General features: G+C 44.5%; 1 protein-coding gene across 2 annotated transcripts in view; it reads left to right on the plus strand.

The window, feature by feature from the left end:
* LOC142582545 (uncharacterized) overlaps nt 1-26,849 on the plus strand; it is a 386,945-nt gene that overhangs the window by 326,602 nt on the left and 33,494 nt on the right. For both annotated transcript variants that reach the window (XM_075692387.1, XM_075692389.1), the window contains 4 exons: nt 18,735-18,869; nt 19,346-19,459; nt 22,574-22,705; nt 25,918-26,025. In XM_075692387.1, the coding sequence (XP_075548502.1) occupies nt 18,735-18,869; nt 19,346-19,459; nt 22,574-22,705; nt 25,918-26,025 (489 nt within the window). The remainder of the gene's footprint in view (nt 1-18,734; nt 18,870-19,345; nt 19,460-22,573; nt 22,706-25,917; nt 26,026-26,849) is intronic.

The raw sequence follows: 26,849 nt of genomic DNA on the forward strand, positions 1-26,849 counted from the left end.
TTTGCCAACACCTGGAGCGATTGTCTAGGGAAGAAAAATATTTCGCTCCATGAAAGCTATTCAGTAAGTCCTCAATATGCGGCAGCAGATAAGCGTCGTTCTTTGGGATCGTTTTGAGGTGCCGATAATCCACGAAAAATACCGAACTGTAGTCCTCCTTTCAGACAAGTACAGCAGAGAATGCACGTGAGCTGCAAGAAGGTTCAATGACGTTACGGGAAAGTATCTCGGTAACTTCTTGCTGGATTATGTGTCGTTATTAGATAGGAGAGGTGCCGTAGGGCCACCGATAGATTTGACTGCCGTCGACGGTGTTAATTCCTAACGATGGACGTATTTCTTTGAGGGAGGTCTCCAAGGTCGAATAGGTGCCAGTACTAGGCCAGGAGACAACGTAGTTCATCAGCATGCTGGGGCGGATAGTAGCAATCATTTTCAACCAAGTCTGAAGGGGTAGAAGGCGAACAAAGAACTACACACGAGGAGCTGCCACAGTACAAGAAAATGGTTAACGTTATTTATTATTGCGACAGACGTTAAACGGACACTCCTGTGATAGTCGCGGCGTCAGGTCCCGGTATGATGTTATGGACATCTGCAGCCCGCCTTAGGCCGTTAAAGAGAACGTAGAACTGGCGTTAAGTGTACGCCATACAGAACATTCCTCTGTCGAACACGACGTGTCATGCTGGAGCACTGGCACATGTATGACGCATAAAGAAGATACTTGTTGCGCGGGTAACACTTCACGAGGTACTGGTCGTAGCATATATCTGATGGTATGACCATATGTTAACGGAAAATGAATACATCAGCCTGTCTTTCGACTCGTCGCAAGACGAAGCTGGGGGAGGAGGAGGAGGAGAAACATTTATTAAAAAGAAAGGACAAGCAGGTGTCTTTCTGCTTGTGCGGGAGGCGCCCTTAGTCCAGGGCTCCTGCGGCTCTTGCTGTCTCCCGGGCCCGCCGCACCAGTTGCTGCTGGTTACGAGGGTCCGAACTAGTCAGCACGGCCTCCCACTGCTCGGGTGTGGGGTTGGGTATTTGCGGGGCCGCCTGTTACGCCTCCCTATATCACGAAGCTGGATACTTTCTGCTAAGTGCACTCCGACATGGCTGTACGCCACACCACTCACAGGCGTCATTGCATAAACCAGTAGGGCTAATAAATAATTGCCCCAGCAGCATATATGAACAGGTCCACCTGGAAGCTATCGCTTGACTTTGACAATCAACCTGCGATGGCTCTTGTTCATCTTTTTGAGAGTATGGCAGGGACTAGAGTATTGCGCCGCTGATGGTGAAAAGCTGATTGGCACAACCCTCATTATTTATGAAGCATAGATTCACAGTTGTAGCCCCCTAGCACTTCGTGCGACAGGTTCGCATTATCACCATGGTGCTTTGGCAACAACATTCTGTTTTCATCAAACTGCGACGCTTTCTTATCGACTATCTTATCGGAAGTCGAAGAGTCACGTGTGGGGCAGCAAAAGGAGATTACTTCAATATGTCTGCGCAGGCCACTCATAACATTGATAAAATCGAGGACCGTACAGCGGCAGCATCGGCAACTTTTTTGCTTTTATATGTAATGTATTGCACAACAACCATATATCCCGGTATATTATTGGTCGCGATCAACTAGTGCACATCGGCTCATTGCGCAATTGATAAACACAGTAACGGCACCTCTTTCTTTTTTTTCTTTTTTTTCTGTTAGATTGTCTGCTGGTAACGTTTAGTCGCACAGCTGGAGACGCTTTGTCCAAAACATCTGTTGTCGTCTCGTCGTCTGCATATTGGGCGTGCCATATTCGCACAAATATGCGCCATATAATATTTGTCAGTGATTATTGTTCCATATAGCAGTCATGGAACAGCAGCAACAGAAGGAACTAAATTAATAAAACCTAGTATATGTGTGATGTATTCCCGATGATTTTTAATGGAGTGGCCTGTTTATGGGGTGACTTAATGATGTCGGTGGCATTGAATGAAACAAAAACAAAACAAAACTCACCGCCTGAATAGCAGCTCTAGTGATATATGTGATGTTACAGTGACGAGAGTTACCAATAAGAAGGCCACAAAATACTTGACAAGCTGCGGAATGACTCTGAAACGCGAAAATAAGTAACGCGCGCGAAAGGTATAAAGCGCGTAGCAGAGAAATTGTTCAACGGTTCTTAAGCGTTGTTCGCTGATGGTGAAGAATATGTGTACCGCTATTACTGGTCACAGACGGTTGAAATCAGTGTCAGTGCTCGGAGGCGTCGGTGAAAAAGCAGGCGTGGATGGATGGATAAAACTTCCCAGCGCAACTGAAGTGTAAGGGTGCATATGTATATAATAAAAATTGATACATAGCTGAAAGAGAGCGAACAGTGCAAGGACGGGACAAAGCTTAGGCGACAGATCTAAACGACAGAAACAATGCTGCGTCTATTGTATGCGCTTCCTCCCGTCTTTTCCGCTGTTAAATTGCCTTCAACGCGCAACAACTAGCCCAGCTCAACATACTGCTACGGTACATGGACGGATACGGAATAGGGCAATCATGCTCTTATTAAGGCGAAAGCTTTAGATAGGCTACTCATGAAACGAATATCAGACCATCCGGCATTACGCTGTCCGGCGTTATGACAAAAAAATGAAATAGCACTAAAGTTCGGGGTCAAACCCTCGACCTTCGGTGGGGGTCGGACCCACGACCTTTGGTGTTAATTAAAGCAAAGGGAATTAATGCACAGTTCACTAAATTGAGTTAATCAAGGCACTCGAACCCATGACCTTTGGTGAGAGTCGAAACCACGACCTTTAGTGTCTACTTTAGTGGCTACTAATCTGTTTCAGTTTTATTTGAATAAGTTTTTCGTACTGCAAAAGTAACAATGATTCGATATGAGGTCATCAATGTATTTCATATTGTGTACCACAGTGCTGAATGCCAATAGGAGCGGGAGCCATTTGTCAGGCCTTTGTAGCCTTTTGCTCCTGCTCCCGTTTCTGTAATAGAAGCAAATAAACCTTCACCTTCACCTTCACCTTCACTTCCAATTAAGGAGAAGTTAATTAAGGGACGGTTAAGATAGCATTAAGCAAGGCACTCGGAACCCCAACCCACGACCTTTGGTGGGTACGATTGCGAGTATCCAAGTCGAACTCACTTGGAGACGTGGGCAAACCGGCCATATTTCCAAGTTCGATTCGAATTGACATCATGAAGGTCGAGAGTCGAACCCGCGACCTTTGGCGCTAAGTAGGGCGAAGTTAATTAAGGCACTCATACCCACGATCTTAGGTGAGAGCCGAAGCCACGACCTTTAGTGCTAATTAAGGCAAGTTAATTAGGAGACAGTTAATTAAAATATAGTTAATTAAGGCACTCGAACCCACGACTTTCGGCGGGAGTCGATCCCTCGACCTTTGGTGGGAGTCGAGCCCACTTGGAGATATGGGCGAAAAGGTCATATCTTCAAGTTCGATTCCAATTGACATTTTGAAGGTCGAGAGTCGGACCCAGTACCTGTAGTGTCAATTAATATGAAGTGAATAAATGCATTAGTAATTAAGACAGAGTTAATTAAGGCACTCGAATGCTCGAGCTTTCGTGCGAGTCGAAGCCGCGAACTTTGGTGTCAATTAGGGCGAATTCATACAAGGCGCAGTTAATTCAGGGATATATAATTACGGCACTCGAACTCACGACCTTTGGCGGGAGCAAACAAGTAACAGGAAGTAACAACGCATTAAAATGAAAACTTCAGTCATGTAATGAATGTCTCGTGAGCGGGCAGGCTTTCGCCTTCATCCTCTTTAGCGTGTGCTGAAGTGACTGTCAGCTTTTATAAACAGTACGGAGTGGAAATTACAACACATTCTAAATATAAAGTTGCATAAGCAGCCTGGAGCGCTGGGGCATGCCACCAAACCATTTCGAGAGGAAATCTATTCGCCAGGATCATCATCATCATGATCGCCAGTAGCAGCAGCTGCAGCAGCACTGGACGCGTATAGAAGTGGGCGTGCATGAAAAACGCACAACTTGAGCAGTTGATTGAGTGATTCCTTGCTTGCTTGATCGGTCGATTGATTGATTGATTGATTGATTGATTGACTGACGATTGCAAATATTGGAAACAAGCACAATATGTCGCCAACTACTCCATAATTATAAGTTCTTATATGCATGAAGGATTATCACTGGTGAAGGGATACATTTCAGCTATGTTAAAAGCAGTTCGCAGTGGTACAGCGACACGGACATTGGGTATGCATCCTTCCATGTGAGGATCGGTGACTTAGGGCAAAAGTATAACCAAGTGCGGGCTGTATGACTGGGAAAGAATGCAGACAGGATAGACTTCACAGGGGCAAGAAAGGAAACTTAAGTCGCATAAAGTTACCTTCATCGCAAAGTGGCAACTGTCACCGTCACTGCGCAAATGGGGTTTAACATATAAGGTTGTGTGGATTGCACCTCAGCAATCACCTCCTTCGTCTTACTATAAACCCATCAATTCTCACAACGAAGCTCGAGAAAGCATACGTTACAATAATAGTCGGTTTAATAGAAATAAGAAATAGCGAAGTGGTAGGGGACGACAACAGCACTCGCTGCTGGTAGGAGCCGAACCCACGTCCTCCGCATGACGCGTGCCATGTTCTACCGTTTGAGCTACGGCGACGGATATCTACCCGTCCGCTTTCTTGTGTATTGTGTATTCGTACCAGACCTAGCCCTAGGAGTGTCAGCCAGCCTCACACGCTTTCATGGCTGTAGAAACATGTGGAACATCCTTTCAGCCATTGCCGTCACGTTGAATCTGAACTTTAGGATCAAGCAACGGGCCAATAAATCGTCACACGCGTAATGCGAAAGGTGAAAGCTCTCACTATTGACAAGTTGTTTCGTCGTTCGCATTCATTTCCCGTTTCCTTATTATTTCTACATTTCAATTAGAACAACTGTTAATGGCCCACATGCTTTCCTACGCTTCGTTGTCTGTTGGCTTCATGTGGCTATAACCAATGAAGTCGATACCCTCGGCATACCCTTATTCTCTTCTTGCTCCCTTGGTCCACTGTTTGCATTTTGTTCACACCAACTCAACACTTATCTCTCACTCAGCGAGCAGTTCGGGCAAGCCTTGGTGTTCTACGGCATAGCTAAGCCGACGTAAAGGACTCCCCTCGGCTTCATTGGCAACCAGAACTTCGGACTCACGAAGAGGCATCGCCTGTATACTAATGGCGCCTATGGACATGAGCTCGCGTGTTCGGCTCTGAAAAGACGACTGCCCATTCAGCGTTTACGTCAGCGCAACTGCATGCGGACACCTGCGAGATCCTCGTTGAAGGTCCACGTGGAACACAAACGCGAGTTCAAACATTTGGATGCTAGTCGGAGGCTGACGTCAGGGCTATTGCTGACGTCCCTATCTATCTATCGCTGGTTATCTCAGCCAGTCAGGCTTCGTAGCTTCCACACTGTGGTGACATCATCTCCACCGCTTTTGAACACCTCTGAGCGTAGGTGACTCATGCAAATGGCGACTAGGTTTGCTACCTTGAAATGGGCCGGCGTAATAACAGAATTAATTACGGCAGCCTGATTGTCGTCAATACATTCAATCGCAAGTAGTGACTAAATGTATTCATTCATTCATTCATTCATTCATTCATTCATTCATTCATTCATTCATTGCGATGGAAATCTTGGAGCTTCTTTCTAACGACGCATGTGCACTGTGAAACGAGAATCTTGTTCGATTCCCAAATAGTTCTGTGCACACTCCTGTCAAACGTCGCATTCTCGCGACGATCTTGTTGCACATTGGCCGCCAGTCGCTCACGCTTACACTCACGCTTACGAGTACGCCAGTATTCATTTGGTGCTGTTGTGATCGGGCATTTACTTCGCCAAACCAGTCGCTCACGGAGAACGCGACAATGGTAAACGAGCCAACGTCCTCGTCGGAGCCCTTTCCAACTGCAGACCATGCGGTGTTTCCCGGCGGCCAGTTGGACGGCGGCCAGTTGGACATCGCCCAACGGGTTCGGGCAATTTGCAAGGGGACATTCATTCAAGCGACTTCATGGTGTCTTTCTCTGCAGTCGAGGACCTATATTACATTCTTTCCCTGTTCGTGCACGAGGACGTGAGTGCGTTTTGGACGAAGCTCCTTGGAGCAAAAAGGCTGCAAACCTATGGATTTCCGGGGGATGCTGCCACCCATCTCCTGACACCAGATGGTGGGAAGGTGACGGGACCAGGACGCCGGACGTGTTAAAATACGAGACGGACGCTTGGTGTTAGAGAATTGATGGCTATAGGATGAACTTGAGCATCTTTTCTGCATCATTGTTATGGGTTGTACAAAAGGTAAATAGAAAGATGTGTTTAAAAACATCCTGAATGTCAGGCCCAGCACCACATTCCTTACTCCACCGTGGCGTAAAGGACGCCCGGTCGCAACACTGCCAATAATGCCAAAAGCATAATTTCTTTTTCTGAAATATCGTCGACAAAAATCCAAATCGTTCCTAAAACGATCCACGTACAGTTTTTGGAATGGAAACCTGACAGGAAGTAAGGTCTGCTCAAGTCAAAATATCTGCGCGAGGATGCTGCTGTAACTAGACAGGTAAAAATGGGGTGGGAATGCCGGGGAGATTAACCGGGACGTCTGTAGACGCAACTGCGCAGCAGAGCAGATTAATATTTCCACCAGGTTTTTGAAGCCACGCTACGACTTTACGTCCTCATTATAGCATTTCTGTTTGATGGGCGAGGAAGCAAGAGCACTGGTCTACTTAGTAGATATGGCTCGTTGCGCTTCTTTCTATGTTTTTTACAAATCTGTATGAAACGCCGCTGCGTGCGTCAGCGATGACACTTCCGTGCGCCAACTTGGGAGCGATATAACATCATCGTGTGCAACATGCGTCATCGTCCCCCGATAAAGACCTCCTGCGCCAAGTGCACAATGTAAAAGTGCATTGCACCTATCGCATAGAGCTGCTCTCCTAAAAGCTACGAGGTGCTCTGATTTTAGTAGAAAATGATACGTGCTGGTGATAGCCGAAGAGCAGCCGCGTTTGCTTTGATAAAAGCGCTTGCACAAGCACTTAAGGCGCTTATGTCATTCACTATGAGTTCGTGCAATGTTATGATGTGTATCAAGATATATATATATATATATATATATATATATATATATATATATATATATATATATATATATATATATATATGGTTCTATCACTGGCATTCCATTCATCGGAAAGTGTTGTATGTTAATTATTCATGATGACGTAACTTTCTAAATATTGTATTGTATCCTGCGCTTGCTTCAACTACATGTGTATTGAGAGTGACCTCAGTGCAATTAATTTTAATTTATTTTTGCTACCGGTGCTTACCTGCTGTGAAAATTGTATGTGTTGAGACGTATATTAGGCCATTTCTATCTTCCTGTGAACTATGCGTTAGTACGTTCACTCTTTTAAAATTTGATATTATTTTCTTGTTTGTTTGTATGTTTGTTTGAAATGACCTATCTTTGATATGTGTTGTTAGCCTAAGTGAAAAGTAGCAGGAGGCATCATTCATGGTGTCAAGCTCATGCACATTTACTTAATAAAAAAAGTGGAGAAATCTCGTGTGATGCCACGCATGACATTTTGCATGACGCGTTACGTTCTAGTCATTGAAGATTGTTCGTATCAACTGCGAGTGATACTACTCGCAGTTGCACGACACAGATATGACAAAGATGACACAGATATGACACAGATATGACAAAGAAGCGACCAGGGTTTGCCTGTGAGTTCATGTGGCGTGCTACGATATTTATTAAAATTTTACTGCTCTGGAAGCATTGCTCCTCATAAGATAGCCGTTCCCTTTGGCGTATTGAAAGGTTGGAATTTCTGCGGTAGCTAGTTGATAGCCTGTGTTAAATAGAGCTGAAACGGAGAGGTCGGAAGCAGTACGCCTCCAAACACAACATTTGACTGATAGAATAAAACAACAACAGAAATTTGCTTGAATAGATACATGAAGTGATCACACTAAAAAAGGACACTTTAGCACGCGCAAGTACTAACAGGTACAATATAAGAACAATGAACGCGAGTTTATGCATAAAAGGACCCCAATGTTTTCAGTAGATGTCCACAGCAATAAAGTATTTCATTGCAATGAAAACGCAATTTCAAGGCAGCGAACAGGCTATCGCGCCGATATTGTTCCAAATGACAATGAATAGCTGCCCAGCACAAAATTTTTAGCGTAGATGATGCGCGAGGGGAAAACGACATTCCGCTTGTGGTCTGATACACTGCTTGAATTATTATTTTTTTCAGATTTTGTTTTCAACATCCTTCGGCTTCTAATTTCTTACAACTTGTGTGCAACGCATCTGTGTGAAAACTTACTTTTTTCTGTTCAAGATCACATACATACATCAACTTCTCTAGTGCTTCCCCCGCGGTAATCTTTCGGCAGCTCTTTATCTTTGGTATCATCTCTCAGACGCTTGGTGACGTCTGTAGGATCTGGTGGCTATATTTTACGATTTTGGCCTCATTGCGACAGTGTAGAACCTGTAAAGACAGATGCATCATCAGAATATCTTCTCAGATTAGTTGGCAAATTTTCGCCGAAGCTGCATGTTGTGTCAAGGAACACTACACACAGGCATCCGGGACAAGCGCAGCGCCCTGTCTATGCTTCGGTGTCATGTACCATTCTAAAGCGAATTACATTGGCAACACATGTGTGCCATATACGACATCGCTTCCCGTTTATGGAAACACGAAATGAAAAGCCCGTTAATTGTCAAATTTCCAGTGCACGTGACAAAAAACGGAATTGTTTTGGTAACTTGGTGCTTTTAATCTCTGCAGATTAGTTCTGATTATATTTGGCTGCAGGATTTCAAGTATAAATACTTCCCCAAAATTTTATAAGCAAGGTTTCATGTTTTAGTGCTGCCATGTATTCCTGCAACATGTTAAGCATTGCTGGTTTCTCAATAGCTGGCTGAGAATACTAGGCATCAGTTTTTAGAGCTAGTTTTATTGAGCGATGAAAGTTTTGATTCAGCTTCTTAAGGATTAGATAACTGCGCGTCTTATTTACATTGGCTTGATTTTTCTGCAAGATACCCATAAGAGCAAGACTATTTCCCAATAGTTTAAAGCTACTGGGCAACTGTGCTTTGGAATTTTTGTTCCGGAAGAATTTCTGCTACAAACCATGAAACCTAACTTAGGAATAAGATGGCAGCGCGCGGCAATAAGTGGCTTCGCCGTGCCGTATGCTGTAGCGCCAAGCGAGGCGCCTCATTTTAAGAAAGTGAATGGGCTCAATGTCAACGAAAACTGTTCGGCTTTTAGTTTAGCCTATAATCGGGAATGACGCACACCGCAGATGAACAAGCGATAACGAGAAACTGATTATCACGCGGTTTCTTGGCGCACGTGGAGCAAATTTCGCTGCCTAACATCACAGGGCACTCGGCGCCGTAGAAGACGACGAGGAAAAGAGCGTTCGCCGTGCTCATAGCGCTTGCGCCGTCACCTGTCAGGTGGTTTTCGTACTAAAATAATGAATTACAGAAGCGCAGATTGGCAACCACTAATAACTTCCTTACCCTCATGGATCAGGGACCCCTCTTCCACTCGAGCACTGACCACGATAGGGTCGGTCCGAGCACAGGCCGTAGCGGTTGTACACCTGTCCCCATGACAGCCAAATTTCTACCTTATTTAGCGTAAGTTCGCCATATGTCACATCTGAAAAAAATGGGCAAAGTACCGCGTGGTCATTATTAAAGAAGAAACCCTCCGTGGTTGTTCAGTGACCATGGTGTTGGGCTGCTGAGCACGAGGTGGCGGGGTCGAATCCCGGCTACGGCGGTCGCATTTCGATGGGGGCGAAATGCGAAAACACCCATCTACTTAGATTTAGATACACGTTAAAGAGCCCCAGGTGGTCAAAATTTCCGGAGTCCTCCACTACGGCGCGCCTCATAATTAGGAAGTGGTTTTGGCACGTAAAAACCCATAATTCAAATGATTAAAGAACACTTAACGGCGAAACGAAAGTTGAGGGTACGAAGAATCGACTAAATAACTCTGCCCTTCTAGGTACAGGTTGAAAAGTGAAGCTAACCTATGTCGTCACTTAGGTAACTAGAACTTCCTGTAATTCAAAACGAAAACGCTGACTGATACGTAATTGATCTTTTTCTTTTTCCTTCTGCCGTGCTCATGACCATTCAAAGGCGGTAATAACAAAAAACTGGTCGCGGAATGCTCTTCAGAGTAAGCAGTTTCTGCAGCAAGCATTCAAATACCTTGGGCCGATATAAATTGCAAGTTTTCTACTCTAGAAAATAAACGAAGAGTAACCGCTGACATATACCGCAGCGAAATTTCCGTCTGCGCGTCAGCTAGCATCATTCGGCGAAGTAGCTTCAGTTTCTTACAATATCGCAAAAAAAAGTGCGCCAAACCCCCCCCCCCTCCCTCCTAGAAAAAAAAAGAAGATATTCACTTGAAAACAACTTCAGAAGATCTTTCGTTTCTTCTTACAGCTGTTTTGATGAACAGCGCTTGTTTCTTCATAACGATTGCAGAAGAAGTGTGCCTCCCTCTCGTCCGCTGGGAAACGGAAATATTTCGTTCTCGTGCTGCTCCCCGAGTTGCCACCTCACACAGCCGCGCAGCAAGCCTTGTATCCTTTTCTCAGTTTTTCTGACATTACCGGAACATTCGCAGGCACAGAAAGAAAGCTTTAAACTACAAAGCATATGAAAAAAAAACGTGCACGTGCATAGAAAGCGGCAGGTGCAGACTACGGGAATGGCAGCCGAAGCGATAAGAGCGAGAGCGCCGCCAATTGGCGCAACACAAATGAAGCGGCAAAATAAAAATATAAGACACCGAAAAAGAAAATAGCCAGAAGCACATCTTACTCCTACCATAATTGCACCACTTCACTTTATTGTCACGTAGTTTGAAAAGATAGAGCCACATAAGCAAAAGTTATTGAGTTTTGCTTTGGCTACCGGTGTCATGGCGACGCTTTATTGCCAATACCGAAACTATCCCCACTGTCCACCCACTGGCGATGCCCTCTACCCTCACACAACACCTGCGCGCTAGTGTGACAGCAGGTGTTCCCTTTCGTCCACTCTGCGAACGCCTCTCAGATAGCACAATACTTGCGCATTTCGATCGATGACGTCATGCTACCTTGCTCGACTGCCATAGAAGCTGATGGGGACGCTCCTCAGTAAGCCGCGGTGATTTTGACGTCCCGGCTTTCGTCACGCCGGTCTTGACCGAGGAAATGGCGGCCCACGTAGCCTCACGTCATAAAGCAGAGCGCACAGGCCTGTGATCTAGGACACTCTGGCTCTGTGCCCCGTCGAAGTTCGCTCGTGCCGAGAGCGAGATAGACGTGGCGTCGCGGCAATGCCCTCTCCACTCACGCGATACCTCGCGCGTCAGTGCGACAGCAAGTATTCCCTTTCGCCTGCTCTGCTCCGTCTAGGTGCAGTTCGTCACGTGGCGTCGCAGCCAATGGCAATACGAGTTCAGGTACCATTTCGTTGCCACAGACGGAACTCCTGCCTTTTCGCTCAATGGTCCATTTGATGGTTCCGCATAAAAAAACAACACGCGCTGGAGGTTCTATAAGGACAAAGTGGAAACGCTTGTTTGAAACCTTATTTTGTCGCTTATACCTGGATGTGCCCATGTTTGAAACACTTGCTCATTAAGGTGAGTAGCACATTTTCGTGCCAAAGTTGCGGCAATGAGGAGCTTCAACGTGACAGCGTTAACGGCCCCTTGTCGCAGAAGATCCGTTGTCCGCGTCCAGAGTCGGGCGTCCCGTAAGCAAAAATTACTTGGTATATATATATATATATATATATATATATATATATATATATATATATATATATATATTTAAGGTCGTAAATTTATTCTTCTATAATTAAAGTTGCTCATACCTTGTCTTACAATATCTACAGAACTGTTCTTACGAACTGTGAGAATGACCGCCCACAATCAAATGTCATAAAACAAAACGCCGACAGTGCATGCCCTTTATGTTAAATCTGGCTGAAATATTGAAAGTGTGAAACAATAACAGAAGATCGGTCCACTCGAGAGGCCTGGTTTCTTCGATAAAGTTCGCCTTCGTGCATGGTGTTCGACGCCATCGTTTCTCGGTAAATATTACGGTTACATAAGCTGCAGTTGTATGGAAACGTGAGAAGCAGTCCGGAATCTTTGAATGCTGTCCTGTTCCACTCTTAAAGTCAAAGATTAAGCGTCCTCCATCTTTATTTAACGTCTCCTGTGCATCCAGTTTCCGATATAAGACGGCCGCGCCTTCTGCTACGCACCACATTAGGGCAGTTGTATACGAAAGTATTCTATGTGACCAAGGTGTTTGGAGGACAGTAACTACACGTTTCAAAAGCCGCAGAAAGCGATGCGCTCATTGCTTCAGTTCTCGAGTCGACAGACCTCAGTGAGCGGCTATTGTTTTGACGTGCACCTTAGGCAGCCTACGTGCAAGCGCTTGCATGTAGACTCCCTAGTGCACCTCTAAACAAAGCGACACCTTTGCGACACCCAGTTGTGATAGCAATTATATGGACACTCCAAGCAAATTCTTGCCGTCGTCGTCGCCACCATTGTCGTGAGATCTCGTACGTATTTAGGTATATGTATGTTATATGTCATTCTAAGCTATACGACATGCGGTATATGCGGGTTATATTGGCACACCATTCTATCAATAACGTTGCTCATACCAGGTCGTACATTCCTGAGAAAATTATTCCTGAGGAATTTTGAGAATGGAAGCCCACAAAAAATGTCATGAGACAAAACACTGACAGCGCATGCCTTTCACCTGAAATCTTCTTAGACTTAAACATTAAAAGTGCGAAACAATAACAGAGCTTGAGCGTCAAACTCCGGGATCGGCCCGGGAAACAGATTTGAAACATAACCAGTACGGAAAAGTGGTAGCAAAATCACTAAGAAAGACGGTGGTTTTAATTAATAAATATAAATCAAGTTTTCTAATGGTAGCATTCAAACAGAGGACCTCTTGTACAAAAGCTCGTTTTTACTTAGTTTTCTTTTATTTGAATTCATACTGCCACTGCAGTTAGAAGTCTTACACTTTGTGTAATTTCTAACATGTTGCTATCGCATTCATTGCTTCTCCCTTGTGGCGAAACTGCCGTCTTTCTTTTTATTTTTTCTTTCATTTCTTTCTTTCTATCATTTCTTTCGTCCTCTTCATTCCTTAACTCCGTCCTCCGTGCAGATGGTAGCAAACCGAAACGATGTCTACTTGACCTCTTTGCCTATTTCTTCCCATTCAGTTTCCTCTCCCACTGAAATGGCGGCGCGCCGCTTGTTTAACGAATTATTCGCGCTCAACTACTACGTGCTATCTAAGCGCATAACTTACAAATGGCGAGGAGCAAGGGCAAGGTGAAGGGCGTCGGGCAACGGAACTGCGGAGCTCAATCTCTCGAGGGCTGATTGGCAGCAGATAAAGGACGGCACACCATAAACGATATAGGTCAAACGTCCACTGAGATAAGAGCTTACACCATAGCGCCGGGTGACATATGTTGAGGCGTCAGCACCGGCCTGTAGTGCAGCCGTGAAAGGTGTGGCAGCTGCGGTGGTTCGGGACAGTGAAGATGCGTAGTCTTACTTTGTTCGTTGCCGCTATTTCGCTCATCGGAGGGTGCGCGAGCAAAGATATTCCTCATGACGGACTGCAAGATCCTCCTGCACCTCCAACACCAGGTGAGCGATTAAGTTATCCTTGCTATAATTATTGCAGCCATCGCGTGTACGGCAAAGCACTTTTAGTGAACACTTGTGTGTTGAACACACATGCGGTTGCTGTATTGAACAGCTGACAGAATTTAAATCACAAAGGTGGGTGAAGATTAAAAGTGTCCGGGAATTTTTTTAATCCTCTTTGTATTGATTTATTGATTCATGGAGTCACAAAGGAACACCGGGGCTAAATGCGATACCGTGGCGAGGGCTCTAGGTTCATTTTCATCCCATGGGATTCTTTAAAATCACAAAAATATGAGCACACGAGCGTATTTTCATTTTGTCCCCATGGAAGTGCGTCCGCCGGTAATCGCACCCGGGACCTCGAGCTCAGCAGGCGTTTTGCTTTAGATTTTGGCAGTTTGACAAAGCTTTCAGGTGTAGCCTTCCCGTTGTCACGATCCCATCGCGAATCATCAGCTGCAGGCTGCAGCGAATCCCTACGTGTCTCTTTCTTTTTTTAGGGAACGAGCGCAGTATGTGCTACGTTCATACTTCGAATTAGAATAATGTGCTCACCAGTGTAATGTGCAGTATTTGTGAGCCCCATTTACGAGACCAGTCGCGAAAAATATCTTAGCCTTTGGAGTTTTACGGGACTCGATACCGACGCATGGTGGGTCAGGAACTTTTGGGTTAGGATTATCACACGTCACATATTAAAAAAATCAGAAGTCCAGGCTCTTGCTACGAGCGAGCTTCAGTACTCTCACAACTAATGGCTGATCGAATGGGTGAACAACTGCTCACTCGTACTGCCTGTAAAACACATGCTGCAACTCTCGCTGCCCTCGCACTGAAACGCATTTGGCGTAAGTTGGGTATAGACGTTGCACAAGTATTTCACATGGCAAGAGCGATTGTCTGCGTTCTCCTGAACTCTCAACTTTATTGCACTGTGCTGTTCAAACAGGTTGTGTTCAATTTAATGGCCCGGTGCAGCGTGTGCAACATTCAGTCTTTACACTGTTGCCGATAGGAAACTGATCTGCGGGCTACAAAATGACCGTGCAGAAAAATCTAAAATGCCCAAAAATCTGCTACCTCTAGTTATCGAATACAGTTAACGGGCAAACACTGCATCTATTATAGCTACACACTGGGCCCCCCTGTCCTGTGGGCCCGTGTAATTAAGCAAATGATTTCGTTACCTTCTATTCTTTTTTTTATTACGACTTTTTCACGACTGGTGGACGCGCACTGTTGATAAAGTTGATAAAGAAACAGAAAAGAATTGGAATGAAATTGCTACTTATTCCTGCACTAATTACCATTTCGCTTCGGTGGTTCAGGTGATTTGGCAGGCGGTCTTACAGTTTCGCAAGAACTCGTGCTTGACAAAAACTACGTGTACGTGTGGTTGAAATTATACCCAAGCAGTCCAAACATGGTACCCTACATAGAGTTATTTGATTCGTTATACCACTTCGGATGCAGCGCCGAAGCTATCTACTCACCCTGAACTTATGGTCTCGGGGAATAATACCGGGAAATAAATCATATGCAACATAGTCACGATGCAGAATCATATGCTATATTGTCGCGATGCCGAACAGGGCATGCAGTAAAGAGGCGAAGGCGATGAAGTCTTGTCTTGTCTCCTTAACACTGGCGCATACCCACTCTGGGGGTTTGGCCAAGAAGCAGGCGGTTTCCCGTACGTTTAGAATTAAAGAAAGACTAGATTTGAATAGTAGAGCGTCGGACTAAAGAAATGCCGTTTAGAAGTTTAATAAAAATATTTTTAAGAATATTAAAAAAATAAGTTAACATAAAGAAATGAAGCAATAGAAATAATTTATGATTTTAGAAATTCAGCAGGGTACTCTTTTTGTCTCTCTAATAAAATTCTAAAATGCAAGAAATACATTCCTGTGGCTGCATCCCAGTGAAATCGTTCCAATAGAAAGAATGGTTCAGTTTTCTTTGTCTAGAAAATCGGCGGCACGAGAGAAAGTAGTGATCAATAGATTCAGGTGCATTGCATAAAGAATGTAGAGAGGACATAGCGAGACCAGACCTGTGTAAGTAAAGATTTAGGGGCGGTATACCATATATTAAGTTTGTAAAGGAAACTTCCAATTGCCTTCAAGGACACCAATTATTATTCCATGGGAAGACAAGATGGTGGAGTTCAGAAGACGGGGTTAGCATGGATATTGCAGAATCTTGTGATATGTAGAGAAATTTCTGCGGTGACATAAGCTGATGTCGGCAAAACAGATGTGATAGAGCCATTGAAGGATGCGCGGGCGAGTGAACCAGCCATTTCGTTAAGGTGCAACCCACGATGTCGTGGTACCCAAAGGGCTGTTGCTGCTGGCGCGCTTCGGCCACCATGTTATAGTATCAGCTGGTATCTTCAGCATTCGCTTTGCATAAACAACATTCGTGCTTGTCTCCGCCTCGCAACATTTCGGTGGAGGTGTTGGGTACCAAGAAGAAGTTCCGCAGCGGTCGCCGCGTGAGCCCTGACAGGCCGCAAGACTTTCCTGTGCCGTGCTCAGCTAAGGACGTTGGCCGCTTCAGAGGCTTATGCTCGTACTTTCGTCGAATTGTTCAAAATTTTGCTGACATTGCTCGCCTTCTCACCGAGCTTTCAAAGAACGACGTCGCTTTCGCGTGCGAACAACGGCAGGCCGAAGCCTTCACTGCACTCACCAGACTCTTGTCGAATTCCCAATTTTAGCACATTTTGACGCTTTAGCACCCACTGAAATCCCTACAGATGCTAGTGGTCATGGCATTGGGACTGTTCCTGACCAGACTCAGCGTGGCCAAGAGTGCATTATCATTTACGCGAGTTGTCTTCTGTCCACAGCCGAGGGAAACGATTCTATCACGGAGCGAGAGTGCCTATAGCGCTGCTTTGGGTAATAGCGAAGTTTCGCCCATACCTATTTGGTCGCCATTGCCGCGCACTTACCGACCACGACGCGCCGTGCTGGCTGTCCTCGTTGAAGGCCCCTACAGCACATCTTGGGTGTTGGGCATTGCGCTTGCAAGAGTACACTTTACGTGTAGTGTACGGATCCGGCCATTTACATCAGGGCGCCGACTGCTTGTCCCGCCACCCTGTTGACCCACCGGAAGCCACAGGTCACGAATCTGACACCGGCGTTATGTCCATCTCAGGCTTCCTCAGCATTGGCGATAAACAGCGCCATGATCCCGTTCTGCGAACCATCATGCATCGGTTAAGCTCGCCAATTACTAATCCTTCCCTTCGTCTCTTCGGTATTTCCGACAGAGTCCTGTATAAACGCAACTTGCGTCCTGATGGTGCTAACCTACTTCTGGCCGCACCGCGGCACCTTAAACGCACCTGTTTCAGCAACTGTGGTACGCGCTCACCGCTGGGAATCTCGGTGTTACTCGCACCTTTGGCCTAGTCCGGCGCCGTTTCTTCTGGCCCGACCTCTACCGCTGTATGCGCCGGTATGTGACTGCTTGCGACCTGTCCCAACGCCGGAAGCCCATTGCCATGGCTCCAGCTGGGATTTTCGAACCCATTGATATTCTCACTGAGCCTTTCTTTCGCGCGAGGCTCGACCTACTTGACCATTTCCCTTTCTCAATAAAGGACAACAAATGGGTTTAAGTTGCAACCGATTACGCCACGCGCTTAGCGATTACGGGAGCTCGCCGTCATCACATTACACGACGTCATCCTGCACCACTGTGCTCCACTTCAGCTCCTCATGAATCGCGGACGTTACTTCTTGTCAAAGGTCATTGATGACATCCTCCGCCTATGCTCTACTGAACATCAAATAGCTATTCCTTACCATCCACACACTAACAGTCTCACAGAGTGACTGAACAGAACGTTACCGACATGCTAGCTATGTACGTTTTTCCAGATCTTCAGGACTGGGACGTTGTTCTGCCATATGTCACCTTCGCGTACAATTCGTACCGCCATGACACTGCAGGTTACTGACGGTTTTATCTGCTGTATGGCCATGATCCTGCTTTGCCCTTGGACACTATTTCCACAAGTCACACAGCCGCACACCGCTTATGCCCGCGATGCGATTTCTATGGCAGCACAGGCCCGTCAGATTGCCTCATTGATTTCCCAGGCGGCCCAGAAGTCCCATTCACGATAAGCACCATACGGAGGTTTCGGTATTTACCTGGCTCCCTCGTGCTCTTGTGGTCACCATTTCGTCGTGTGGGCCTCTCGGAAAAATTTCTGCCGTCATATTCAAGTACCTACCGAATCCTGCGACAGCTTTTGGATGCGACGTACGAGATTGCTCCAGAAAAGCCAGGCCCGTCGTCCGTACAGCCAAGAAGCTATGTTGTTCATGTCTCCCATTTAAAGACCTACGTGCGTGCCTTTGCCGGGCCATAATCGCTTGCGTCGGGTAGGCGCTACAACCCTGGCGGCGTAGTGTCGCGATGCAGAACAGGACATGCAGACAAGAGACGACGACGAAGAAGTGCTGTTGTTGCTGGGGCGCTTCGGCCGCCATGATCTAGCGTCAGCTGGTGCCTTCAGCGTTCGCCTTGTATAAACAACACTAATGCTTGTCTTTGCCCTCCAATAGTACTATTAGAATATATTATGTGCCATATCCGTATTTTTCGCACCATAGGATAATTTGATGTAGTAGTTGCGGAGAGCGCCCGAGTCTATTACTACTTCAGCAGAAGAATTTTATACCGACTTGAACAAAGGAAATTTCTGTAAAGCTAGTATCTATAAAATCTATTCGAAAGTGAGCTCTTTGATTTCATTGTCAGCAGTACAATTTAACCAGGTGCTTATAGTAGATGGTTATCTATTCCTTCTAACCATCATCTTGATTTCGTTTTCACAGATGTATGCTCTCACTTCGGGAACAAGTTCTGCGGTACCGAAAAATGTGAAGTGGTCCCTGATAAAACGGACGCTTTCGTATGTAGATGTCAGCGAAATGACACGTATTACGATGCTACAGAGGGAACGTGCTTATGTAAGTATAATTTCTTGTTTCTGCTTGACTTTCTCGTTTCTACAATAATTTATTTTAGCTTAAGTTGTCAATTTATAATCTTTTGTGAAAAATCGGCTCTAGATACTGAGCGTACAGCAAATTTACAACTCTTTATAAAAACGACGGTAGCCATAAAACGTCATGACGGCTTGAACATACTGGTATAAATTATGGCACTGCTCACGCAATGTTCAGTGTACTGCGACTTTCGAATACATATTGTAAATCACCGCTTTTTATAAACCTGTTTATTAATATAAGTAAACACCATCTAAAAGGTGTTGTCGCGAGATGGTTCTTGTTAGATCTTCGTCTTAAAAAATGTGATTTCGCTGCTTCTTTCCTGGTGATTGATGGTATGTTTACTCTTACCAACACCACTGAACTCAAACAGTGTTGTGCCTTGATTATTGCATTTATTAAAAGTTATTCTTGGTTCACTTTTGTTATTGCAGTTAAAAGAACGTGTAAAACCACCGAGTGCACGTATGGCGCCTGCATTGAAAATGGGGTTAACAATGCAAGATGTGGCTGCCCAAAGGTAGAATCTCTATCGGTAAACTGCAAGAGTAAGTGATACCACAATTTCTTACGTTTTTGTTTTATTGCGATAGCAATTATATGGACAGCCCAGTCACATATCTGCCGTCGCCGTTGCCGTGATGTCCCGTATAAAGTCCAAGGGTGATAACAGCGTCGCCGCGTTTCGTATGCTGCTTGTGCGAGTGAAAGCACACGAGGGAAGCCGATGATTGCGGCTCAATCTGGCGCGCGCGATGAAAGAAAGCGGAGGGAAAACGCGCCGTCTTTAAGGTGGCCAGATGGCCCAACAAAAATAGCCAAATCATTTCAAAATGTAGCCCAAAAATAGCCAGACCCAAATTTTTCGTGAGCGAGAAGTAGCCAAAACGATAGCGAAAACAACTCATGATGTTCTGAAGGTGTGTTATAGATGATGTAGATGGGGTCGAAATCTCCCCGCGTATTTCCGGCTCCAGAATTAGTTTCGCTGCATGCAACCAACACAACAATGACGTCAAGATGTGCGTAAAGAATTCTAGCGAGAGCTGCCACTCAGACGCTGACTTGGACGCCACTTATTGTTACAATGAACCGAAGAATTTTTTTTCCGATTTACTCATTACGTTATTCGCATTTACTGAGCCAAATTCTGAGCTAACTTCAGTTCGCGCCTCGATGTACCCGAGGCATTTTTCTATAACATTCAACAACAATATTGCCGCTCCAACACCGAGGATCAGCTTCAGCTGTTCACGATCGTGCTCCCAAGAGGCGGCCTGACCTCAAGGCATTAAAATAAGGATGCCTTTCCTAAGTTTTACTCATAAAATAAACATGCTATTTCTCTCCCGATCTCTCTCGTTCTTTTCCAATTTACTCGAAAGCAGCTCGACGCTGAGTTAGAAAATGCTGCCGTCTGGAAGAACACTGGACTCTGGAACAAAACTAGAACCCTTCTAGCATTTTCCTCGTGTGAAGAAGCGATAGTTGGCACTGCAATTAACCTTTGAGTGGGAACAAACAGAACGAACTGCTGGCCCATAACAGAAGAGGTGAATTAAAATTTTAGGTTTCATTACCGCCTGCATTAGGGCGCTGGTAATGATCGAGGAGATACTAGTACCGGAAAGAGTTGAAATGCGCAATATTTGAACAGGGATTCGCTGGTGAGATTTGTGCAATGTGAAAAAGTGTATGTAAGTTTCTGTGACTGTAGGCATGCATGCGCGTGTTGCCAAATTTCCGCGGGGGGGCTGTGTACCTTATATTCAGTGCGCCTTGAAAAAAAGAATAAAGAAATGTAATTCCACTAGAGAGGACACAAAATCGATTTGTATGTGTTGCGCACTGCGGTCATGAAATTAAGTACGAAGTAAACCCAATTGTCTAACAAATCCAAGCACTATACATCAGAATAGGAAGTCAGTAGAACCTTATATATACCTTGTATATATATAAAAAACTGGCAAGAAATATTTGCCCATCCACCACTGCGATGTGTTCAAAAATAATAAAATATGGACGTAACAGTACCACAAGCACCTATTATGTATATCGAACGCATTCTTTTTTTTCCTCCCAGCTAGAAAATACGCGTAAGCAAAGTACAATGTAATGACCAGTAAGACAAACAAAGAGAAATTACAATGATGATAAAGTACGTGCGTATAAGAAGCAAGCCGTAATCGTAATTACTCGTACGCGCAAAGTTTGAAGGGAAAAGAATTGTCGCAGAAGTGCGGTATGAAAACCGACGTGTTATCACTTTAACGTTGGCAGGGCGATCACTCACCGACCTTTGGTGAGCAATTGCCTTGCCGTCTTCAATGTGGACGAACATCGTTTTTCACATATTTACAGAGCCTATCATTGTAATAATATGCAACATTCAAGATGTACCATGAAACAATTGCAACTTTCACGTAATGCGTCGCTGGCTGAAGAAAATCAAGAACAAAAAACAAAACATAGCGTGTAGTCCCGGTTTATCCTTCTCACACTGGGGATTTACGCAAGTAGATTGAATATACAATCTGGCCCCATTTGAATTAATTTCCACTGCTACTTGGACCATATAGAACTGCCCAGTTGAAATGCGACAGAAACTTCATCTAGCTGAAAATTTTTGCAGGAGTTCCCCCTATCTGCCAAACCAAACGTAACGTGAAGGAGACATTTCAGTGTCTCGTTTGACATGCAGTTTGTCAACGTATTCTTTCTCCACGAAACCTGGCTGGACACGCGTTCGACGGCTGCGTTCGAAAGAGGCAGCGCAAGTAGGGACAAAGCAAGCTCAGTCAGCAAAGGGCACCACATTAGATTTCCGGCACTGTTTTTTGCGTTCCTCATGCTTGGTGATGCTTGGTGATACTAGAGCACAACAGTTCGTTTTGATCGACAGTCGAGGATACTGCGCTTCGCTGAGAATGTACATAAAGACTCGAACTGTCGCGTTTCTAGTGGGTTTTTTCGTATTGTTACTGAGCAAATAAAGGACGCGGTAATTTTGTTTCTTTAAAATAGTTGTTAGTGTTAACGTAATTTCTGTGCATACAATAACGTGTGATGAGAAAGTACATTCCTTACGATTGCAATGCCCAGAAGGGCAATGCCTTTTATTTATCCTTTCTAGCTCCGCATAATATCGCCCGCTTATTGTCCAATATTTTGAAATAATTTATTATACCATGTTATCAGATTCACTGTAGTGAAACGTGGTGTAATGAATCATTCAACGTACGCAGCGCTTGTCCTTAACAATCGCAAATGTGTACAAGGCAGGCGCACTGACGGCAAACTCATTAATGTGCGTTGCGAAATTGCGTTGCCACAAATATGTGGAAACTTATGCCTCACTTTAATTTTTCTTAAAATAGGAAAAGAAATGCTCTGTCAGAATTTCAGAGATGGCTGGCTCCTCTGTCACTGTGAACACGCCTGCTGCATCTGCAGAAGCTTGCGATATTAAGCGTATTTTTGTGGCTCCTTACTACCGATACCTAAACTTGCGCAGGTGCTATAGGAATTCTTCGCGTGGCTTCGTTCAGTCTGTGCTTGCGAACCGGGCTTAATTTGGAGAAGCGCGTCAAATATCCTCCACCGAAACCAATAAACCATAATCAAATCACACACACACAGCTTTTTTTGTCACCGTTTTTCAGTTCGCGGTTGGTTCATTGACGAATGCAAAAGAAAGGGTGCCACTGCTGTGCTGAATAAGGAGTGGAGTTTCGGTGCGAAGTGCGACTGCGGAGAATGGGCTGCAATGGACAGGAGCAAAAAAAAGTGTGTTCGTAAGTACAAGACTGCTGCGCTTGCCGGTTCGGTTGCTCGGCGCTCAGCCTCGGTATTTGGAATCCTGGATTGTGTTTGCCACATTGCCCTCATGCTTTGCGTTAACTCACATCTACGCCTGTATCAATCTAACAAACTGAGACACGTCTTCCGCTGACATGTTGCGGTGTGAAGAGGACCTGAAAGGATGATTACTAAAATCTGGCGTCCTTTGGCATGCGTCCACTTAGTTAGCGTGTGCGTCCGCTTAGCATATCTTCGAATGTCAAATAAACAACGAAAAGTTTTTCTTCTGTGTAATTTTGTAAATACCTTTAACAGGATTCCTTTATGCACTACGAAATTCAGACACTATGCAGAACTTCTTTCTCCCAGTTCACTTTATTTGTTTCTGTTTTTACTCGCCGCTGTGGCTTAGTGGCAAGTGGCTTGAAGTGCTAATAAGGAGGTCGCAAGATCGAATCCCGCCAAACGCATTTCGCTGTGGGCGAAATACAAAAACATCGTATACACTGCATTGCATGCACGTTAAGAAACCGAGGAGGCCAAATGAATGACTCCCACACTACGGCGTGCCTGCCATTCATATCGTGGTTTTGGCAAATGAAACCACAGGCATTTCTCATTAGTATTTTTTTCCTCCACCGCAGTTTCTTTTTCGTATCTGTCCTAACTTAACAGAAACAAGCTGCCATCTCATGCGAAACGGAATGTGGAGAACGGCCAAATTATAGTGATACATGTCATACCTGCGATTACTTGCAAGAGGCGCATGAATGTTGCGCACGCGTCTAGCAATAGCAATTGCGCCTAAGGGCGCTGTCAGAAGAGTTGCGCGTGATATGAGCTCACGATAATATGTCCACCGGAGAGACAGATAAGGAAAAAAAAGAGTTTTCAGAACACTTTGGCTCGATCCACCCGCACTTCTTTACAGACACGTGCACAATAACTTGTTAGACCACAGAATTTTTGCGGGCGCACGAGACTGGACAAAATGAACTACACAAATTGCGGAACTAGGAGTTCAACAATCAATATGCTCATTTGCGGACATCATAGCCGTTACTTGTGCCGATGCATGGCACAGCATGATACCGCTCCAAAGGCGAGGTTTTTCAATGACCGCCGTAATTGTGTCACAAGCATAACAATCACACGCTAGGTTTGTGAGTATGTTAACCTTATTGTTTACGGGTTTGTTTTAAATACTGGTGTATTATATTTCCTTTAAAGTATTTGTCTTGGCTGCTATTGATTCAGGAAGACTATACGATGACCTACTTCGCTTCAGACATCATTGATAGACTTTCAATTTTCGAAGCTGTCGGTAAAGTTACGGCGACGAAACAGGGAAATTGATTAAGATGTCAGAACTTCCAGTATATGGAAACAAGCGTGAAACGAGAGTGAGAAAATGGGCCTTCGGCACTAAGCGTTTCATTGGGCAACAAATAATAATGAGATGTAAAAAGAATAAATTGTAGTACGCCATCATATCTGCCAAGAATATTTAGCACTCCTAAACACGTGGTTAAAAAAACAAGCACTCCGTAGGGGCGAGGCCCCTTTGTGGAAGGCGTTCGTCCTTTTTTTCTGCTTAATAATTAATTTATTTTTCTTATGTGCATCGATTTTATATGCATTATAGAAGCGATATGTAGTAATTAAACATAAACGAAGAAAATATTAAGCATAATACGTTATGTTTAACACCTCTGTACGTTTCATGTCTGCTGAAAATGTCCAAGAGTGCAGGCCACGCTTGATGAACTAAAAGCTGGTAATAAATTGCATAGTACCTAAGAGTTTGCGAATTTAGATGATCTGTAGGAGAGGGCCAAGAAGTTTCACTGAATAATACAAATTTCACGTACGCACTGAGCAATATAACACCCTTAAAGGTCGATTTGGTGTTAAAACACCCTTTCTGCGCTTTTATATTACCTGAAATTTTTGAAAATGAGTTCATTCATTAGCAGAACACCCTTCGTGCACGCTTGCTTGAATTTCAATGTGCTAAAGGGTGACACTTTGGTCTAGCCGGTATTTGATAGTCTTACAAGAGTAGAAGCACAAAAGAAGAGAGGACAACAACAACAACAAAAAACAACGTTGACAAGCGTTAAAAGTTTGTTTTGTGTGAAAACACACACATTCCAGAATTTATGGGTGTTTAGACACGTAGACGTGTGAAGCAAATAAAAACTCATAAGTGTCTATTTCCAAGCGGTTTGTGCGAGTTCACTGCTCGAAAAGGTAGAGGCAGATTAAAATATATCGACGTAAAAATAAACTGTAATTCGTATTACAGCAAAACACACGTTAGGTAACTATAGGATGCAATTCTAAAAGAAAGACTCACCCCTTATAATGGGAATATTAGTTGGCCCAAATGGCGTTTTTGTGGGTGTAATGTGGAGAGTATATAGAGACGAGACAATGCCTTTAATGGTGCAATTTCTTTAGTGTGTGGTAGTTGCATTCGGGCGCATGATTTTATGTCTATGGATAAGGCCACCCCAGAGGAAACACCCAGCGTGAATAACGGTGTTCACGTATAGGCATGCAACTTCAGAGGCTAATTCGAGCGCGCGATTCTTGTGTATTACTTGCTGTAGTCAACACGAAGTTTAGTCTAGAATGGGCAGTATCAGTTAAATCGTCGCTCACACGCACCCCTGTGGCCCATAACTTTCTTACAAATTAGGAGCACTTATGCAAGCATTGACCTTAACATCGGTTTTTCGTATTGGTTTGCATAAGTTCGAGCTAGCCGGCTGCTGTTTGCAAGGCACAGTGAGGTTCTCCTATATAATAAACAAGTAGATTTTTTTGTTGTTGCGCAGAACAGGACACCACGAAAGTAATCCACCCAAAGCCGGGACAGCCGCTGCAAGTTCACCGACCCTGTCAGTTTGAGCAGTGCCCGTCGAGGCTATGTGGGCCTTTTGTGCTCTTCTGCTTAGCGCGACAAATGTAGTTATCTATGTGTGGCCCAACAGCATGCTATCGTGTGGACATACAAGGTGCAGTGACTATATGAAATGGAAAGAACGTTTCGTCTTTCAATTATGTTGTGATTGTAAGCAGATTTACGGCGATTCTACAGCACTGGTCATTTCTGCTTCCCAACATGGGTGAGGGCAATTCTAGATAGCATAAGAACATTGTAGTAATCTTAGTGAAACCATTTTACATTGATTTTCAGCTACAACATGCCTGCGTCCTGACTTGACCTGCAAGGACCTCTGCGAGAAAAATTGGCTTGAGAAGGATAATCGCTGCTGTCAAGGATGGAGCTCTGCAAACTGCTCAGGTATAGGCAATGCTGTTTTTAATCTCAAGTCTAAGGCAGCACCGATATCTGTTAGCGGCGCGTAGTATGTCCATTTGTCGAAAGTGGTTATACCGAAGCCAGCTATATATGAGTCAACAGGGCCTCACCGGCCCTGTTGTTGAGAATTCTTGTTGAGACTTCTTGATCCGTGGCTGCTGCTGAATCCGGCTACCGAAAAGCAGCCGAAAACGAACTTCTGTGATTCACCACTTTTGTCCACAAAAGGACCATTCGCATGGGGTTCAGATGAACTTGCGCTGAAATTTAACTTGTGCGTTAATATCCATATTTCGCATTTGCTTCCTTTTTTGGTTTACCAAGCCTCCACTCTCGATTAGACCGAGCCATTTCCTACTTCATAGACGCAATCTACAAATACCCTTTCATTGGATAGTTTTAATGTTTTTTTTTCCATTATTCGTCATTAGGCAGAGTGCGTCAATTCTCCCTGACAGGGGTAATGTATGAAAAGGAGCCTATAGCGCAGTAAATGCGACAGCAGTTAATCACAAGGCCGGTACCTCTTCTTATATACATAACTATGACCTCATCCCTTTGGAGGCCTAACCTGCATATTTGAGGAAGGTGCTATGAATTTTTGATAAAGGAGTGTATACGGACATTTTTAAATGTTTTGAAGACAACATGCTTGGACACTGGCCACATGTCTTCAGGATAGAGTGTTTGTGACAGATTTTAACAATGTAGTCAAATATCATCCTAGCACTCAAAATAGCTAAGCCATATAATATGTTGAGAGCCTGTGGCCAATAAAGTACATGAAGTAAAACAAGATGGGATAT

This window comes from Dermacentor variabilis, chromosome 5, assembly GCF_050947875.1.
Source record: "Dermacentor variabilis isolate Ectoservices chromosome 5, ASM5094787v1, whole genome shotgun sequence".
NCBI classification, from domain to species: Eukaryota; Metazoa; Arthropoda; class Arachnida; order Ixodida; family Ixodidae; genus Dermacentor; species Dermacentor variabilis.